At 44.8% G+C, this 15,245-nt stretch overlaps 1 protein-coding gene across 9 annotated transcripts in view; it reads right to left on the bottom strand.

Annotated features, from left to right (window-relative positions):
• The window catches only part of DLG5 (discs large MAGUK scaffold protein 5), a 155,728-nt gene that overhangs the window by 56,667 nt on the left and 83,816 nt on the right, over positions 1-15,245 (bottom strand). For 8 of the 9 annotated variants that reach the window (XM_077930623.1, XM_077930621.1, XM_077930620.1 and 5 more), the window contains 9 exons: positions 14,384-14,548; positions 13,551-13,734; positions 12,669-12,817; positions 10,406-10,576; positions 9,066-9,262; positions 7,773-7,916; positions 6,325-6,452; positions 4,079-4,188; positions 2,112-2,221 (listed from right to left, as the gene is read on the bottom strand). In XM_077930623.1, coding sequence (XP_077786749.1) covers positions 2,112-2,221; positions 4,079-4,188; positions 6,325-6,452; positions 7,773-7,916; positions 9,066-9,262; positions 10,406-10,576; positions 12,669-12,817; positions 13,551-13,734; positions 14,384-14,548 — 1,358 coding nt within the window. The remainder of the gene's footprint in view (positions 1-2,111; positions 2,222-4,078; positions 4,189-6,324; positions 6,453-7,772; positions 7,917-9,065; positions 9,263-10,405; positions 10,577-12,668; positions 12,818-13,550; positions 13,735-14,383; positions 14,549-15,245) is intronic. The other variant, XM_077930622.1, reaches the window with a different exon arrangement.

Here is a 15,245-nt window from a genome sequence, read left to right as displayed (position 1 = left end):
ATTGCCAGGAATTTCCTACCACCCCATTCTGGGGGATACAAAGTTAAACAGTTAAAACTGCATTTATGATCAAAGCCTGTCATAGTTGCTTTGTTGTCCTACCACAGCAATATCAGTGGAGCAAAATACCAACACAGCAAGAGTCTATCATAAGGATACGTTGGCCTATTGCAAAGCCTCCTTCTCAAGCAAAGTGTTGCAGGGTTACTCCATCCAATAATCTTGCTGCACTCCAAAAAACCTGACTAATTAGCATGTCTCCACTGCACAAATCCCACTGATTCCCAAGGCTGAGAGGGAACATGTCATTGAGACTCCCTAGTAGGATCCCACAAGTAGATCTGCATGCATAAATTAAGTTCCCTGTTTCTCCCTCAGCTTATCTCTAATTCTATCAGGAAATTGAACTTCTTGAGGGAAGGGGGGCAGCTAGCGCTTGGGGCTAAGAGAGTAGTCACCACCCCTAAAGCTTGGAGTTAGAGGGGAATTCTCCTCAAACCTCCAGAAGCATGTCAACAGACAGCTGTAAAGCGGGGGGGGGGGGGTGTGGGGCAATCATGGAGTGATGGGCAAATCCCAAATGGAACCGCCTCCAGGGGAAAAAAATAAATAAAATCTTACTTATTGGTTGATTTTCCTGAGAATTCTCATAAAATGGGACACCCAAGACCCTGAACTTGCTTATTTCCTCCTCCCAACCTCCCTCTCGAACCCTTTTCCTTTTGTGACCTGTTCTTTAAAGTCGTAAGCTTGAGGGCAGGGACTGCATTTTTTTAAAAAAAATAGTGATTTGTACTGTGCATATGAACCAACCACACAGTCCCAAGAAGTCATAGAAACCAGGATACAGACCAACAGACAGAATGTCTTCATTCTTCACACACAAACTAAAATGCTACTATCCATTCTCCACAGTGTCTTCCGCAATCTGCTTGCAGTCCTTACTTACTAATACAGTTGTACCTTGGAAGTCGAACGGAATCCGTTTCAGAAGTCCGCTCGACTTCCAAAACATTCAGAAACCAAAGTGCAGCCTCTGATTGGCTGCAGGAAACTCCTGCAGCCAATCGGAAGCCCCATCAGACATTTGGCTTCCAAAAATAGTTCGCAAACCGGAACAGTCACTTTCGGGTTTGTAGCGTTTGGGAGCCAAAACGTTCAGGAATCAAGCTGCTTGAAAACAAAGGTACGACTGTATTGGAAAAGGGCCTTGCGTTAAAATGTTGCACAGGCTGTCCCTTCGATATAGTCAAGTGCCTAAGTGACTGAGCAGGGGCTGGCAGGTCCAGTTTGCAGCAGCAACCTATGTAGTTGGAAACAGCTACGGCACCATTCTCCCAACTGTAGCATCACTGCAGCTTACCTGGATCGGACTGGGCAGCTGCAAGCTCTGCCCCCCACTCCTCTCAGATGCTTCTGCCAGCTTTTAGCGCCTGGCATTGCTGGGTTTCCTATCCCTTGAGCTTAAAGGTAAAGGTAAAGGTACCCCTGCCCATACGGGCCAGTCTTGACAGACTCTAGGGTTGTGCGCCCATCTCACTCAAGAGGCTGGGGGCCAGCGCTGTCCGGAGACACTTCCGGGTCACGTGGCCAGCGTGACATCGCTGCTCTGGCGAGCCAGAGCCGCACACGGAAACGCCGTTTACCTTCCCGCTAGTAAGCGGTCCCTATTTATCTACTTGCACCCGGGGGTGCTTTCGAACTGCTAGGTTGGCAGGCGGTGGGACCGAGCAACGGGAGCGCACCCCACCGCGGGGATTCGAACCGCTGACCTTTCGATCGGCAAGCCCTAGGCGCTGAGGCTTTTACCCACAGCGCCACCCGCGTCCCTTGAGCTTACCATTCGGGAAATCCTAGCATGTAACACAGAGTTATTGGTTGTTCCCTTTCTTCGAAGCAAAACATGTTTTAGTGCTAAAAGGGATGATTTATAATTCTTCTGGTTGTTATGGGGAACCATGTGCTATACTGTGACCTACACACATGTGACCGCTAAAGGGGGGGGGGGGAATGCTGTTGCAAAAAAATACACAAACACACATAAACACAACCAGCTAGAGGAATCAGAAGCCAGCCTTCCACTTTGCTATTGTTTCCTTTGGCATACAAACCTGTGAAGTACTTGTTGTATTCCTGTTCTATCTTCTGAGCAGTCTCAAACTGTTCTTTGGAATGTTTCTGCGTGACTTTGTCCCTCAGGAAGACAGGGTCTTTTTGCTCTCTAACACAGAAATGTAGAAAAAGCTTGTTAAACGCTTAATTTTTCAGGGGACACAAGGCAAACCATTAGGGAGCTAAACAGATTTGCAGCCCATTTTAAACGGCATAGATGGTGTGTGGAGATCGCCACCTGGTGTCCAGTAGAGGGAGGCCGCTTGACACACAAACTGCAGAAGCAGGAGCAGCTACCAGGGGTCAGCAAGCTTTTTCAGCAGGGGGCTAGTCCACTGTCCCTCATACACTGTGGGGGCCCAGATTATATATCTTTTTTTTTGGGGGGGGGGGAATGAATGAATTCCTATGCTCCACAAATAACCCAGAGATGCATTTTAAATAAAAGCACGCATTCTACTCATGTAAAAACACGCTGATTCCCGGACCGTCTGTGGGCCGGATTTAGAAGGCGATTGGGCCGGATCCGGCCCCCAGGCCTTGGTTTGCCTCCCCATGAGCTAACCTTTGATCTGCTGCAACTGGCAAGGCAATCTGCCATGATCAACAGCCACCTGCACAGAGGCAGTGCTGTCAACTGTGACCAGAAAGCACCCTTAGGGCGCTGGATGCCTGTCCAAAACCTTTATATATAGGAAACATCATTTATAAATGTTGCTTAAAATCTGAAATTTCAGTTATCTTTTATGAACCATGATTGTAAGGAAGCAAGCATTGAAAATTGTTGAGCAAGGTGGATATATGGAGTGTGAGTACAGCTGCCCCACAAAGCCCAGTGGTTGCCACTTCGGTCCCAAAGCTGGCTTGCCTCTGTCACTCCACCTGGACCTGGATTCCTGTTTTCTTATCAGAGCCACTTTTCAAAGTTACTTCTTCTGTATAGAGATCTCTTCCCTCTCTCCTCCACTGGCAGTTTCATCTTGCCAAAACCTTGGGGTACTTGTTCAATTTTCACGTCTTCATTTTCTCTCCAATGCCTCCTGAGTTTTGCACCTCTCCCTCCTTGCAAGGGTTTAAATATCATGCTGGCAGGGAACATCTGATGGGCACCTTGCTGGCTACGCCTGGTTTAAACAGCTTCTATGGAGCTGACCCGGCTTCTCCCTGTTCCCTTCCTAACTGCCTTAGTTTTCTTTGCAAATCCCGGGGGGGCTGTTCTTAATGCAATTATTGTACAGTACACCTTGGCCTTGAGGCATTTTAAAAGCATTAAAAATAGTAGCCACAAAGGACTATATATGAATATAATCCAATGCAAATCTGTAGACCTCATATGGAAAAAAAACACCCTTTACCCAGCATATATTATTTATACAGTGGTACCTTGGTTTACAAATATTCCTGTTTACGAACTATTCGGTTTACAAACTCCGCAAAACCGGAAGTAGTGTTCCGGTTTGCGAACTTTACCTCGGTTTACGAATAGAGGCCGAACGGTGGAAAGGCACCGCCGGTGGGAGGCCTCATTAGGGAAAGCGTGCCTTGGTTTAAGAGTGGATTCGGTTTAAGAACGAACTTCCAGAATGGATGAAGTTCATAAACCGAGGTACCTATGTATAGCATAACCAATGTACAAAAATCAGTTGTGCAGAGAAGGCAGATTTCTTCCAACGTATGCATAACTAAAAGCACGACAACATTATATGATCGGATTAAATAAAATCAAGCCTTTGATGATGCAGTGCAGCCCCATACTCAAAATTCATAGAATTTCGAAGTGCAACCTACACACATCTACTCAGAAGTTACCCCTGAATGGGGCTTACTCCGAGGTAAGCAGATATAAGACTGCAGCCTAAACGGCATATCTAAGTGAAAGCAGTTTTCCTGTTGCACACGAGAAAGCACTGGAAGCACGCCATCCTCCAAGCACTACCCGAATCCCTGGCCCACATTTCACACTTACTTGATCTGCTTGGCATTTTTGTAACGGACAAAAATGACGATTGGGTAGATGTGAATGCTGTGGAGCCGCTCAATGGCATGAGGAGCAATGTCCAAGAGGCAGTGACAGTCCTGATAAAGAATAATTGATTAATGATACGTTCAAAGCATTTCATGTGCATTCACTCAGCAACCCTTACAAACAGCTATGCAAGGCAGCTCAGTATCATTGGCCCCTTTTGCAGAGGAGGGAGCTGGACAGTAACAGCTCACTTTAGACTATCAAGGAAATTCACAGGTGTCCCTGCAGCTTGCCTGCTCTCTCTGAGACAGTGCTTGAAACTCCCATTGTTCCAGGCGCATTTTGTGACACGCGATTTCATCATCGCGAGCAGTTTCTGAGCTGTGGGCACAGTACTGCACCTCAGATTTCAGATTAAAACTGCAGTGGAAGGAAAGGGGGACCCTTTTTCTGAAGACTGGAGAAGAGACCTTCTTAAGAATATTAGGGGGCGGGCAGGGGAAGGACTAGACCATGTCAAAAATGAACAGAATATTTTAGCTGCAGTTCTTTCATTTTCAGCTTTGTATTCTTATTATTAAAAAAGCGCACCTAGACATTCCGTTGTTGCGCCCGTGACCTGAGTTTAAGGTGCTCATATCTCTGTTTTTAGCACTGCTCTGAGACACCATTCTGGTTGCATTCCTATTCACGCTCTGTATTTCTGTACTTTTTGCTTCCCCCATGCGACTTCTCACTCTCTCGCTTGGCTATCCTTCAATTTCCACCCCTCCACCACCATCATTGTGTCCTCTATCTCTCTCTATCAGTTCCTGTAATATTTAAATATACCAACAGAAGGAGCCAGGAAGTGCAAACCCCTGACTTAAAACTCATCACCGGCCTAATATTCCCAAACCTGCCTCTCCCCAAGCCGTCTTTCCTATCTGCCCAGTTAACAACGGAAGGGGAGCCTAATGGACCAAAGGCCCAGCGTCTCACAGTGACCAGCCAGATGCCTTTGGGATGTCCAAATGCAGAACCTGAACACCATAGCAAATTTACTTAGGCCCAAGCTAGTTGTGATGGAGGCAAGCAGCATGTTCTTATTTAAACATACGTCTCCATTAGTGGGGCGGGCAGGGCATGCTTTTTTACCATGGAAGTTGCACTCAGGTGAGCAGACCTGAAACTTCCAAATGGCCTAAAAGCACTTTTCTCATCAGCTTGGTTTACTTCCAATAGCAGAGCTGGCCTGAGATAAAAGTTCCTGTAGCAATGGGACATGGGGAGAGGAGGTGGGGAGCTTGGATGGGTGCTCTTCCTGAAAGCAGCAGAAGAAACCTCCCACTCCTCACCTGAGATTAATATTCTACTGCCTTTTAATTGTATCTGTGGGAAGGGGGGGGGGGTATTGTTTTGCTGTTTTGCTGTATTTATTTATTGTTTTTATCCTGTATTTTATTCCGTGAACCACACTGAGATCTTACGATGAAGGGCGGCATGTAAATTGCATGCGAACAACAAATGGCTTTGAGGTTTATTACAATCCCACACTATGTAAAGGTAAAGGTACCCCTTGCTTAAGAGGCCGGGGGCCAGCGCTGTCCGCAGACACTTCCGGGTCACGTGGCCAGCGTGACAAGCTGCATCTGGCGAGCCAGCGCAGCACACGGAAACGCCGTTTACCTTCCTGCTAGTAATTGTCCCTATTTATCTACTTGCACCCGGGGGTGCTTTCGAACTGCTAGGTTGGCAGGTGCTGGGACCGAACTATGTAAGTGTTGTTAAATAATGATAATATTGGCTGCCATGTTGCATCAAATTTGGCCCATGAAGTATAAGCTGAAGAACAGGGATAGAAAGTTCTTCCTTTTGTCCAGTGTGCCATGGAAAGTTACTGCCATGTGCTCTGGAAGTCAACAACACCCAAGGTTAGACTCAAACACAAGACTTGCTGGCTCACCTACTTAGCCACTTTAATCTAGGGATTACAGAATCAAAACAGCACATCAATCCAGTTTTTAAATATAAGAATGCAAACGTAATTGAGAAAGGGTCATATTTCTATCTCCTTGTGCGTTGCCTCCTCTCCAAAGAGTTCAGATCAGTTTTTGTGTGGTTCCAGACTGTCTCCCACTCGAGAAGCTGGCAGGCCCAAACAAGTTTAGCTACAGCAGAACTGTGGTTGGGTGCCTTTTTTAAGAGTAAAAAATATAACTGATGGTAAAGCTACCATAAAAAGAGAAAGAGAAAGAGAGAAGTACCTTCTCTGTTATCTCCTTTATTGAGGCAACAGTTGTTACATCGAAATGTCCACTCCTACGTTTATAATCTATGAATAAACAGTCTTTCACACCCCGCTCGATGGCTTGTTGAGAAGCTTTCATCACCTCTGTTTTGGAAGAACAAAAACAAAGAATAGTTTATTCATTTTTACTTTCACAGGAAGATGGCATTTGGATGCTTCAGACCCAAGTTTTCCTTTGCACACGTACAGTATATATATAAATCACGTTAACATTTAAACCAGTTAAAAGCAATCATTTGGCCTTACGTCTACTGAGGGGCTTAAACAGATCATCAAGGAATATGCACTCACAGCTGCACATTCCCTACAATGCAATATTTGCACAAGCTAATACCATGATAATGTTTCCCCCCCCTTCTAGAATGGGGCAGAGTAGAGGGATGTTACATTACGGCAGAGAGAAAGCAGAGAAAATTGCCAGGTTGGGGGGGGGGGAGAAGCACTGTTGGCATCTCTCCTGCCTCATTCAATGTAGGACCACACACAGAGTCTTGGGGGAAAGCAAGGAGGCTGTTGCAGCAGTTGCCCTGTTGGCTTTGTAGCATGACAACTGCTTCATAAACCCATGCTTTAATAAATCCAGGCCAGGACAACTGTTTAATAAGTCCATGCTGTTCCAGGCTGCATGCATAGCTGTCAGGAAGCGCTCTCCCCAAAGGAGCAAGCAGATAAAGAGTTTAATAAATTGCACACAAGGGAAGGGAGACTGTGATGCTAAACTCTGCACCATCACTTGGTACTTCTGCTTAACCAGGAGTGTGAAGCAGCACCTGTACCTTGGCTGATGATTGCCATCGTGTCTTGTATTTACTTTCCTTTTGAATTGAAAACAAGGTAATGGCGTTGTTCACAACTCATATTTAGCAATTTCCCACAATTGAGTCTTTCTGATCTGTGTCTTCCCTATACACACTGGAAAGAAACAAAATACGACTCTTGGATCAAGTGCTCTGTCCCAAACCAGGGATCATTGTTTGTTTCCCTCCCAACAATACATAGCCCATGCTTGTTCTTAGATTACTGATCCAAGTTTGTTGGGAGTGAAAAACAACAACAATCTCTGGTTCGGAGATAACACTAAACCGGGTATTGTGGTTTGTTTCCTCTGTGTGCTGGAGGGGAGAAGATGAATAGTACAGTAAGGAGAAGAAACTTAGAGGAAAGAGAGCAGAGGGAGAATTATAGGCTGAAAAGGGAGAGGAGGAAAGAGTATCTGAGAACGCAGAGCAGCACAATGGCCAAATGGGCAAAGGAAAAGAGGTATTTTAGAAGGGAATTCTTGCCGATAGAGGATGTCTGTCACCTGAATTACCCATAACACCAAAACAACCATTGTTTTTCTACTGCTCCCTCTGGAGACCAACTTTTTGTTACTAGAGGACCTTCAAGTGCTGCCATACTTACCTAGAGGACACCGGCAAAATTTTCCTGGAGATTCCTTGACTAGCATGTCCTTCACAGCATCAAGTAATGGCCCTAGAATAAGCACAGGCCTGGGAGACGTGCAGTCCACTTTCTGGACTCGTTGATAAGCAAGGTTTACAGAATCTGGAGAGAAACGGAGAGTTGCTTACATGATCAGGAAAACAAATAAATAAAAGAATACAACAGCTCAAGGGCCCATGATAGTGACGCTAACTGAGGTGTGGGACAGTCACTGTCTGAATAGTGTGAATCTGAATTCTCTAACAATACAAAATCTGAATTGAAAAAAACAAAGCCCGAACAGGTAATACAGAAAAAGATAATTGGGAACAGCTGGAGAAACTCCACATTCTATAGTTAATGATCCAAATCCATACTTCTTAGCTACTGTGAATAGCAGATTTATGGGGACATGTGGAAATATACTTTAAGAAGGGTTATGGGTCATGCTAATCAGTCTTGTATGTAAAAGATTAAATGTGTGAGAGAAGAAGAAGAAGAGGTGTTTGGATTTGATATCCCACTTTAGCACTACCCGAAGGAGTCTCAAAGCGGCTAACATTCTCCTTTCCCTTCCTCCCCCACAACAAACACTCTGTGAGGTGAGTGGGGCTGAGAGACTTCAGAGAAGCATGACTGGCCCAAGGTCACCCAGCAGCTGCATGTGGAGGAGCGGAGACAGAAACCCGGTTCCCCAGATTACAAGTCTGGCATTTGGGTATCACCAAACAGCTTTGAACATGCAGCAGATATGGCAGGCTGACTCTCCCCTGCTCACCCTTGCCTCAACTCCTCTGTTTTGTTTTGTTCTGAAACCCAGTCATAGCCCCTTCTTTAAAGGTAAAGGTACCCTTGACCGTTAGGTCCAGTCGTGGACGACTCTGGGTTTGTGCGCTCATCTCACTCTATAGGCCAAGGGAGCCGGCGTTTGTACGCAGACAGCTTCCAGGTCATGTGGCCAGCATCACTTAGCCGCTTCCGGAGAACCAGAGCAGCGCACGGAAATGGCGTTTACCTTCCTGCCGGAGCGGTACCTATTTATCTTCTTGCACTTGACGTGCTTTTGAACTGCTAGGGGGCAGGAGCTGGGACCAAACGGGAGCTGACCCTGTTGTTCGGATTCGAACCACCAACCTTCTAATCGGCAAGCCCTAGGCTCTGTGGTTTAGACCACAGCACCACCCACGTCCCATGAAGGCCCTCCTTTACCAATGTGCAAATAAACCTAGATAATTTTGTTGTGGGCTAAGCAAATTCAGTTAAGACACTTGCCATCCAAAAAAGGGATGGAGTCTGTGCTGATGGTGTCAAGCGCTAGCAGTTCCTTTCCATCTTTGGACCCACTACGTTTGTGCTTGTGCTTCCTCCTAAAGAACGACCTCCGAGCTGCTGCCGATGATGTCTTTGCAGAGCTGTTTTCATCTTTAGCTTCGGACATGCTGTGCCTCCTGTAGAACTCCTGCTCCATCCTGCAAAGAAATTGTGGACTTAATTGGGCAAAGTCTGAAATGCTCTCAAACAGAATACAGGTAACAGTAAAACCAACAATGGATCTTAAGACAGGCCTCACTATGGGGTCATTTGTAGTTGACTTGAGGACGTAAGTTCAGTTCTGAGCTAAACGAAGCCAATCAAGCAAACACAAGGATTCCTGGGGTGAAGACTGTGGCCTCTGCACCCAACCCAGGCTTGTGGCATGTCTCACTATAGACAAACCATGAGCTGTAATTAAGACTCCCTACTCATGGTTTGTCTGGAGGAAGCCAAACCATGAGCCCAACCTCAGATGCCCAACCTAAGTCAAATAATGAGCTTCTGTTCCTTGTGTGGTGGTCATCTAAGTGGTAGGTATAGAAACTTGAAGCACAAAGTGAAGAATTAAAAAATAGTAAGAATAATGGAGTCCCAAACAAAAGAGGAGAGCAGGTATGGCCACACTAGAACCCCATGATTCTACAGTTCCAAGGTAAGATGGAGGGAAATGAAGTGAGAAGGTTGGTGAAATGCTATTGCAAAGAGGGAGAAAGAGAATGATATGATCAAGTCAAAGACCTGAGAGTGAGTGAAAACCAAAAAAAGTATAAGCTGGCAGCCACCAATTGGCTGCATATACACCATGACATCAGGATCTTAGCTGAGGCAGCAGTGCCCAGTTCTGTCCCTTGATCTTGATCTCCTTGATCTTTATTAAAAAGCAAGCATTAATTTGGTGGATGAAAGGGGAAAATGTGGTGTTCTCTTATGTTCCAACCCATGGACCAAAACTAAGTATGGATGCCATCCATCCCTGTCTAAAAGTGCTGTGGCATGACGACGGGAAGCCACTTAGGCTGTCCCGGAATAAAAGCACAAAAACAAAGTCCTTTCCATTTTTAGGAAGTAGGCAACCATCGGCAGCACTAAAAATGACTTGATGGAATAGTTTCTTTAATTGAGAGTTATTAAAACATGCCACCTCTCTCAAGTAACTTTCCTGGGAAACTTAATATCCCCTCCAACATTAACTACAAAGCTTTGAAGAACGAAACACTTGGCTTTCGTTCATACTTCATCGTAACTGCCCCCTTTTAGCAATGAGGCAAACGCCATTTGTATCTCAGAGATTTAATTACATGTATTTGCTGGGAATCTGTCCTCTTTCCAGCTTTTGGGCGTTTTCATCCAGCTGCCACGCCATCCAGCAGCCAAAGTTCCCCTGCGGCAGAGTGTCATCGACGTACAAAATGTCATCCTTCTTGAAGCTCAAGTCCTGCTCCACTTCTGCCATCCGGTCATAAAGTGCCCTGCAAAAAAAGAGAGGTGAAGAGACCCTTTTTATTTTATATTATTTGGTTTTTTGTTTTGTTTTTTGACAAAATAATCATCATAAATAAATAAGAATAAAAATGTGCACCCCACCCCCGAGTCCATTCCATTGTAACTATCCAACCTCCTAAAATTTCAACACCTCTTGCAATGGTTTGACCCCTTTCCATTTTAAGAGTACAAATTCTGCAAACACCCTCCATATCTCCTCAAATCATTTCTCCTGCATATTTCCTGTCTTACCTTAATGGCACGTGCTAATTTATCATTAATAGCAATATCCCTCATCTCTTTATACCATTCTTCCATTTTATATTCTGCTTGCCCCTTCTACTTCCTAGCTATAGTAATTTGCGCAGCTGCCAATAAATTTGTGAGCTGCCAATAAATTTGTGAGCAAGTCCTTCACAGCTTGCAAACCTTCCACCCCATCATAAATTGATAATAATGCTATCTCTGGACTTTCAGCCAGCTTTAACCCAGTGATTTCTGTTATCTCCTTAAAAACCCTTCGCCAAAAAAATTGTACAAATTTATGCTTTTTATTTTAACAATACTTTATATCAAAGACTCCAGGGTGTGAACCAGGAACCTCCAGATTTGAGGCTGGGACTTTGCCGAGTTGAGCTCCTTGGGACTATGAATACTTGACCCCCAGAGGCGTCCTCAGGTTCAGGACAGAGAGGGCATCTCAGTCCTTGCAATTGGTAGGCAGCAAGGAGCCTGTGGAATGGCCAGGCCTGGTAGAAATAAACACTTCTTCTCATGCCTGGTCAACAGAGTAGTAGCTTAAAGCTCCCACTTCTCCCTCTACAGCCATTTCAAGAATCCCAAATAGGAGGCGACCAGTTCCAGGGCTGATGCAGACATGATTACCCACAGCCTTTACCTACCTGGGGGTGTATATTTATATTGTTAATGGGATGGATTCAGTCTAAGTTTGATGAACTTAATTCCCATTGATTTCAATGGGAGCTGAGTAAGTCATGACTAATTTTATCTCAATGGGACCCAAGTTCAACTAACACAGTCCAGATCCAACCCAACAAGAGGGATTTACAGATATGCTTCACCACTGTATCATTATGCTTCAGGGCATATAATACATGCTCTGGATGGCTCAGCTGGTTAGAGCATAGTGCTGATAACATCAAGGTTGCAGGTTCAATCCCCATATGGGACAGCAGCATATTCCTGCATTGCAGGGGGTTGGACTATATGATCCTTAGGGCCCCTTTTCAACTCCACAATTCTATGATTGTATTATTTTACCCCTGTGCATCACATTAAAGCCATCTGTTAAAAGGCAGTCCAGCAAAATATCACAGATCCTGGTGGGGGACAGAAGCTGGGGATTTTACTTAGTTTCTTCAATAGTTTATATTATTAAATACATGTTATTTAATTGTGTGCCTAAAATTACTTAAGGCTATTCAAGGAGTTCATGACTGAGATAAGCTTTGAACCAGAAAACTGCTGGCTCACTTATCTTTTTCTCTTTTTTAAGGAAGTGCTCTCTCTAATACTTAGTCATTTTCACAAATCTCTGGGAGGTAGATTAGTATTATTCAATTTTACAGGCTATGGAATCATTCAAGAATCCTTAACAGGGCTGTGCTGAGCCTAAGGCCCACTTCCCTAATCATAGGATATCCATCCTTCAGGTAATTAAGGGGAGATTATTAAATTCGTTGAAAAGGAAGTATGGAATCACCATAAATACAGTTTGCCTTATTGTGACTGAACTTTTGATGCCAATTTTGTAGGCGTGCTCTTGAGCTGTATTCATAAAAGTGGGATGCATGCTCGCTTTTGTTGACTACAGCATCAAGTGACAACTTTTATGTATAAATAAGCCATTGCAGATTAAGTCACTAGACACAGGGCTGTCCTGTTCCCTATAGTCAGTTCAAACACAATGTACACAATGTTTTCAACGCAGTCAATTTACAAATTCATCTGCAAGCCATCAAGTGCTGAAAGTTTAAGAGATGATCATATCTGTGTGAATTAGCCCACAATTGTAGCAGATGAACAGTCTCCTAGTTTACCAATTGAACTTTTACATACCTGACATAGAATCCATCTCCGGGTAACTCTTTGATCTTGTTGAATTCTTCTATTCTGTACTGAGCTTTTATTCTAACATTTTCACCTGGCTTGAGCATTTCAAGATAAGCTTCTTCGGCTGTTTTGTTCCGCATGTCAACAGATCCATACTGGGGGGGAGGAAGCAGAAGAAACAAAAACACTTGAAATCTCCAATCAGATGCACGCGTCTAACGAACCAAACAGTGAAAAGGATGTTGTGTGGGACTAGAGAGCCTGACTACGCCAAAAGAGGGGGAAAGGAAATACATTCACAGTGCATTAAGAACCCAGCGTCTTCGCTAATGGAAAAATGGGGAAATGGCAACCCAATCCAAAAATACAGCTGGACAGCACAAGTTTTCAGAAACGTCATTCATTGGAGAATGTCTAGGCCATATTTCATCCATGCATCACTGCTCTGAATCTTAAGCATCCTTGCTGGTCTCAGATGACATTCCACCTCAAATTTTGTACATTTTCCAACTGAGACCTAATAGATTTCCTGCTTATCTCAACCTTCCTCATCACACTAGAATATTTGAGGGCCAGACTACATATCAGATGTAGTTGTACGATTATTTTTCCTTATGGTATTTTATTTTTCCTTTCCAAAGGCACTAGCAGCATCCTGGAATCTCAAATGAAGGATCAGCTGGAGTGGCGGTGGCATGTGGGTGCATGAGAAGAGGAAGAAAACAAGGGATGAATTCCCCTTTCCATGCTAACCTTTTTTGTCCACTAAAAACAAAAAACCCAAGCTGCTTTCCCTTTCATGGGGGAAACTATGGATGTGTTTTTGCATCCACAGATTCTGCAAGAGTTTGAACCACCAACCACCTTCCTTTTATATCTACTGCTTACCTCAAGTATCATGTCTCCAAGCACCAGCCCATCAGGTCCTTTGGCAGGGCTGTCATCTTCTACATCAGACACAAAAATACCATGTAGGTTTCCACCACAGATCTGGATTCCGAGTTCCACTTGGGACTTCTTAATGGTAACTGTTCTGGGTTCAGGTGTCCTCTTGCTGGTGTCTACAGAATTCCTTTCAATGGCAAGAGAAGAAGAGAAGACACCAAAGGCCTGTTTGACAAGCTGATCCTCATCAGGTCCTGCTCCTCCAAACCCTCAGCTCCAGCCAGCCCTTAACCCCTGTTCCCTTGCTAGCTCTCAGCAAGAGAGGCCCCAAAGATGTCCCAGCTGCCCCAATCTGTGGCATTATTTGGCAGGAAGGAACCGACTCCTTTCCTCCATTCAGGGCTTTCCCCCCCCCAGCCAGAACTCAGTACCAGCACCTCTCAGGTGGGCACCATTGCCATTATAAAAGAATAAGGGAGGCATTCATGGTTGAGTTCCAGCACCTGTTTTTCTAGACGAATAGCACTGCCACCATGGATCCAAATTCAATGTTCCTCTTGGGAACTCCCACTCCCTTGTGCTGAATTGCTTGGCCCCAGAGAAGGGCAACGTGAGGACCAAGCTCCTTGTAGAAGTGGAGCACTTGCTTTCAAATTTGGCACTCAGCTTTCAACCCTACTCTCCTTGAGGAAGTCTAGAAGACAGAGCAGCTGCCCAACCCCAAAGATGCAGAGAAAGAGAAAGAGAAAGAGAAAGAGAAAGAGAAAGAGAAAGAGAAAGAGAAAGAGAAAGAGAAAGGGAGAATCTTCATGAGGTGAAATGAGGAAGCAGGTTACCTGATTGAATTGCGGGGACTGGTGGTTGGGGTGGTCTGCTTGGATGGAGGCGTCATGGTCCCTTCATCCTGTTCACTCACAGTATCAATTATGGAATGGCTGTCAGGGGTTGCAGCTCCGCTGCCTTGTGGAGTGGAATGGCTGCTCACGGGTTCTAGTCGGGAGCTCAAGTTAACAGAAGGAAGAAGAATACCACAAAAATTAAAAGCTGATCAACTGCATTATATCTAAACAGTTTCAGATATTTAGATATTTAAATGGGTGCTTAGATTTTCATCCACAACCTGCTCTAAAAGCTTAAGGATGACTGCCCCTGCTGCCTATAGAATATAGATCTATCCTGGTCCTGGCTAGCAGCTGAAGTGACTAGCATCTTGCTTATTCTGGGATCAGATGTTCTCCCCCAGCAGACAAAAGCAGCCGGTCCCAGAGTGAACAAGGCACAACTGCAGTAGCCTGGACAAGGAAGGGTTGGTTGGTGTAGATGGCAGCAACTCTGTAGAATGTACTGGATGCTGGTGGGATGGAATCTGCTCCTGTGAACTTGATTCCAAAACAGGTGAGAGGTACCTAAAAATACATGTATTTCCTGTGTAACATATAAATTTGCTGTCAAGAATCCCGTCCCCCCGCACACCCTTTCACTGCTTCAGACAAGTGTTGTGATTGGCTCTTGGTTTCGACACCCAATAAGGAGGTTCAACCTGGGGTTGTTGACATGGAAAACAATATGCACTCTTCCCATCAGTCATCCTCAGGGAGAATATCTATTTCACAGTGGTTCAATTCAAACATCATGGCAAACCACAACTAAGGAAGCTTAACAATTACAGCTATCTGCCAGCCTCCAGATGCCTGATCC

The sequence above is a fragment of the Podarcis muralis genome, chromosome 6 (genome assembly GCF_964188315.1).
Source record: "Podarcis muralis chromosome 6, rPodMur119.hap1.1, whole genome shotgun sequence".
In the NCBI taxonomy this organism is placed as follows: Eukaryota; Metazoa; Chordata; class Lepidosauria; order Squamata; family Lacertidae; genus Podarcis; species Podarcis muralis.
This window is presented reverse-complemented; position numbering and strand designations above follow the sequence as displayed.